Source organism: Marmota marmota, unplaced genomic scaffold, assembly GCF_001458135.2.
Source record: "Marmota marmota marmota unplaced genomic scaffold, marMar, whole genome shotgun sequence".
NCBI classification, from domain to species: Eukaryota; Metazoa; Chordata; class Mammalia; order Rodentia; family Sciuridae; genus Marmota; species Marmota marmota.
In genome coordinates, this window is record NW_026000016.1 from 5934854 (window position 1) to 5939804 (window position 4951).

At 44.7% G+C, this 4951-nt stretch overlaps 1 protein-coding gene across 1 annotated transcript; it reads right to left on the bottom strand.

The window, feature by feature from the left end:
• Nucleotides 1–1485: 1485 nt before the first annotated feature.
• On the bottom strand, nt 1486–2331 carry LOC107140346 (MAD2L1-binding protein-like). Its single transcript, XM_048809792.1, has one exon. It carries the CDS (start codon nt 2308–2310, stop codon nt 1486–1488), a length of 825 nt encoding a protein of 274 aa, XP_048665749.1. The 5' UTR covers nt 2311–2331.
• Nucleotides 2332–4951: the final 2620 nt, after the last annotated feature.

The following is a 4951-nucleotide window of genomic DNA, read 5'->3' on the forward strand; positions in this document are numbered from 1 at the left end:
AATTATGCAAAAGATTGGTTTTGAGCCAAGATGTTTTGGGAATAGTAAGAGATGAGTCAGAGGAAATAGGAGTTCTTCTGTGTTCGGTGACTGAGCTGTAAGAGTATTTAGCATGCTTTCAAATGTGAGGGGTCAAAATCTTGGTCACAGGGCTCTACAGCAGGAATCATTATGCATGAATCTATTGTTGTTGATACTTTAGTCACTTAAATCGTCATTCTGTCTTCTGGAAAAGCAAGGAAAATATTTGACTCTAAATATCTAAGCAGCTGTTTTGATGTGAGTTTATGTAATGATAATAAAAAAAAATTCTTAGACATTAACTAGACATGGGTACTAATGAGGTCACAGCTGGGTCTCCCTTTAAACCAGTTGTCCCCATACTGAAAACAACTCACACTACAGTTATGAGCTGTCCCACAATTATAAGACTTTGTCCCAAAGGCAATCAGGTGAGTTAATGTCTATTGATGGCTTGACACTTGTCACCTTTATTATGGAAAAAAAAAAAAGGCTAAATTAAATGGCCTACTGCTTAGTCATCTCCAAATGCTCATCTTACTTTTGAAATAGTGACCCAGCAATAGACTTTGAAGGCTGTGGGGTAGAGAATCAAGAACTTTGGATTTACATTCTCAAAGCAAAGGTTCTAGTTCCTGATTAACATAGTCTTGTAGTCTTTCTGCCCTTCACTTTTCTCTTTCGTAAAGTGGGACAATAATATTTGTCCTTACTACCTCACAAAGTTGCAGGAATAAAACTTGATAAAATTGACCCAGTTATTCTTTACAAATCAATTCATATTTCTTCATTCTTATAGCAGCATGTGGAATTTTAACATTGAAAAAAAATAGCATGAATTTTTATTTTTGGGAGTTCTTTAGTCCATTTGTTTGCTTTTTTTTTTTTTGCTTGTTTTTCCTGCAGCATTTAGGATGGAAGCCAGGACCTTTCACACACCAGACAAGTGCTGTACCACTGAGCTACACTGTCAGCCCTCAGCCCACATTTATGGTAGGAATGAGATAAAGTTGGAAGGGGTTATTTTTAGGGTATGAAAATATTTCTTTTTTTTTTTCCTAAGTCAAAAGTTTCAGGAAAATTTAATGATTCTATTCATTTTAAATCCATGAGTCACACCCACTTTATGACTCTGATAGAAACTCTTGAAAGAAAAGAGCAAAAGCAGAAAAGGGATACCTCCATAGAAAAGTCTGTCTGAGAATCCATCTGTGCTTTCCAATCCTAAATAGAAACACCTGACCCAGCACCCTCTGGGAAAATCAACTTTTAATTTGAAATTGTTCCTCAATAATGATTATTACAGTCACAGCCACATACCATCAGCCCACCAGGAAGTCTGAGGGGAGGCAAATAGCTAGGAGGACAGAGCCTTCTTTTCACCAGGAAACAATTCCAGTTCCAAGCAAGAGATGCGTGACAAGGCTATTGTGTTTTTACAGTTAAGAAAAATCCCTTGTTCCTTCAATCGTGGAAGCCTTTAAGTGTCACTGGTGCCTGGAACCAAATGTAATCCTCTGAATCCACGGCTGGGATAGAAGATCTGCCACAGGACAGGGTCACAGTGAGTTTGTGACCCCGGCTAGGCACCCGGTAGTTGAGCTTGGGTCGAAACCAATCTTCTCCGCAGTCACGGTGCCCCTGTGCCATGACAATGGTGCACATGAGTGGAGGAGCCTGTAGCTCACTAAAGGCATCAGCCATGAAAATGGCTCGGAACAGATTGCGCAAACAAGCTGCTGTGCTCAGGGTCTGGTCCATGCTGCAGGGGACCAGCCTGGACAGGTCAAGTTCATAGAACTCCTTGGGGTTTAGGGCACTGCCCCCGAGGAGGATCAGCACTCGTGGTACTAGTGTCCGGGCAAAGAGGTCCTCTAAATGGCTGAGGACACTCTCCAGTTCTGCCAGTGTTTGCTGGCCTTTCCTGCTGCTTGCCTCAGTGGTGACTCGGGGTGTCTTCCTCACTGCATTCTCTGCCTGGGGAGAAGGTTTTGGGTAGAATTGCTTAAGCTGTTCATAGGGCAGAGGGAGTTGCTGGCGTTGGTACATGATATGCTTTAAAAGTTCACAAGTAAACCGACAGCAGCTTTCCTGGCTTACAGGCCCAGGAAACACCACTGGTACCAAGCAGTCGCTTGAGCAAAAGGGCTCCGAAGGGTTGGAAGGTTCCTTGGCAGAGGTGGTCTCAAGTAGATCTATCCGAGTGGCGTTAGTTTCTTCTGACTTCTCATACCACTCCAAATCAGGGACTGCAGCAGGGGACAGCACTTCCAGCTCCGGCATGGCCATCACGACCTACTCCCTCTTCTTCCTGCGGTTAGAATAAAAAGTATTTCTTACTCATGTACTAATGATTTGTTTTTGGTTTCCCAGCGAGTAGTCAGGAATATAGGTAACCAATAATGTTTTTTTTTTCTTTTCTTTGTTTTGGTTTTGCTTTGCTTTTTTTTTTGTGGTATTGGAGATTAAACCCAGGTCCTCATGCACTGAGCTACATTCTCGGCCCTTTTTTAAAAAATTCTATTTTAAAACAAGGTCATGGGGCTGGGGTTGTGGCTCAGCGGTAGAGCGCCGGCTTAGCACGTGTTCGATCCTCAGCACCACATCAAAATAAATGAATAAAATAAAGGTATTGTGTCCAACTATAGCTAAAAAATAATTAAAAAACAAGGTCATGCTAAGTTGCCAAAGGCTGGCCTTGAGTTTACCATCCTTCAGAGTAGCTGGGTTCATAGGGACGCGCCACTGTGCCCGGCAGTAATCAGAAATTTTTATCAAAGAAATGGAAGAAAGCAGAAATTTAGAGAATAAATGAGGGAAGGGATTGTAGTTAGTAGGCATGAGAAGCTATCAAAGAATATTCAAAATTAGAAATACCTATCAAACCAGGAAAATGTGGATTGAGAAGGAGTCCTAAACCCAGGAGGTGCCTGAGCCCCAAAATGATAGACTGCCGTGTAAAATACTGTCAAGTAACCAGGAAATGTGGAATAAGACGGTTAGCAACTAATGCCCAGCTTAAGGGGTAGTCCTTCTGCCAATTACAGATTCTTCCACACACATACAACCCAGCAATGCCCCAAAAATGCCTGTAAACCCCCCAAATCTGTATTTATTGGCATAATGATATAATAAACCCTACCTCTATGCAGAGTATGTTTGGGTAGCCAGAGCTGAGATGGTGTTATGGTTTAGATGTGGTGACCCTGAAGGTGAGTGACTCACCCAGATGGAAATTCAACCAAGAGATTTTATTGGGGGGCTGCCCAAAGGGGAAGAAAAGGAAAGAGCAGCAGCATGAGCCTGTAAGCTTCAGCTTAAGAAGGATTGCTTTGGCAATGTGGTCCTTGGGACTCCCTCCCCGATGACCACCATCACCTTTCAGGAGCCCAGGGTCACTATTATGGTGGATGGACGCCTGATTAACTTCTCCCAGTTGCCTTGTTTCGCCTTTGGGTGCTCCCCAAAAGTTCAACTCAAATGTCCCCTTTTGAGGTGATTTATGACCGCCCACCTCTACCACTTGAGGTGACCCTTCACCCTGCATTCTTCTGGAACATCTCAGTCATCCCCTTCTTAGTTTTATCCAAACACAGATTTGGAAACATCAGGAAACTCTATTACCTGATCCCTCCAGGTCACATGTCTCTCCCCTAACCCCGGGCCACTGAGTGTATTTCTCTCCTCCTTCTGGTGTCATGCCTATCCTGACACCTAAATGGAAGGGTCCCCTAATGATTATCTTGTGCACTCCCACTTCTGCCCATCTACAGGAATCCCCAGGCAGACTGACTTCATGGGTTCACATTTCCAGGCTGAAACTGGCCCTGCCCCCGACTGAGGGAGCCCAGACTGACCGTCCACCATCCTCCTCCCACAAATACGTCTGCTCCACCACTCCTGAGAATCCTTTAAAGCTCCACATCTCTCACCTGAGGGTTCCTTTCCCGCTTCCCAAGGAGGACCTTCCTCAACACGAGAAACCCTCACAACAACATACCTCACTCTAGTTCCACCCTTCTCTTGGCCACCCTCCTGGCATCCACTTCCCTCACATCCACTTCGTCTGCTTTGTCAGACATCCCAGATTGTCCCAATAATTGAGATTTTCTTGTTTTATGCCTTTCTACCATGTATCATAAAATTCCTGCAGAACCAAATAGGCAAAATATCTAATCAGACCTTTAGCCAGCTTCTCCTCAGGGATTTCCAGCTACTTATTACCTCAGAGGACACCTGTCTCTTACATGAAGGCTTCACCAACTGCTAATGGAACTTCACCATCGTGGATGTGGAGTTACAAAACGGACTTGGGGAACACGACTTGGGGAACTTCCCTAGCCTGTCACTCAGGGTTTCTAGGCCCATTTGCTTTGATGTGCCTCCTCCTGACTGCTGGTCTTTACTCAGCCAGTCCCTCTCTCTGGACCTCCGGCCAGAAGCTAATGAGTGTCCCTCTTCTTCTTCTTGCCTTTGGGTATCTTTGGTGTTTTTAGGCTCATGATGTGGCACACCTGATTCATGGAGTTCATGGAGGCCCTCCAACAGGACAGCTGGCTGACTCCCCCCCCCCCCGATTTGCAAGGACAAAGATTGGATCGAGACTATCCTTGACCTACCTGATTCAAGGAACTTTCATCAATTTCAGCCCCCAGGAAATTTGCATCTTCAGTCCCCTGGCCTTTACAGCTATGCTTCTTTTGTCCCCGCACCCTGACCATTCATCCCTTCACACAGGAAGTAGCCAGAGGATCTCATCGCCCGGCTTCCAACACAAAAACAAAAAGGGAGGAATGTTGGGTGTGTGGGAGAGCTTGCCTTTTGGTTTTATTTCCCCCATTGAGTTTCTCCTGCTGAAGTTCAAGTTTCCTCTCTTGAGGAGTCAAGATCATTGAAATTCCCTTAGCCCCGTCCCACTCCTCTCCCAAGG

Excerpts from the sequence above, each read along its gene's own strand:
- LOC107140346 (XM_048809792.1), bottom strand. The coding sequence starts at position 2,310 with ATGGCCATGCCGGAGCTGGAAGTGCTGTCCCCTGCTGCAGTCCCTGAT.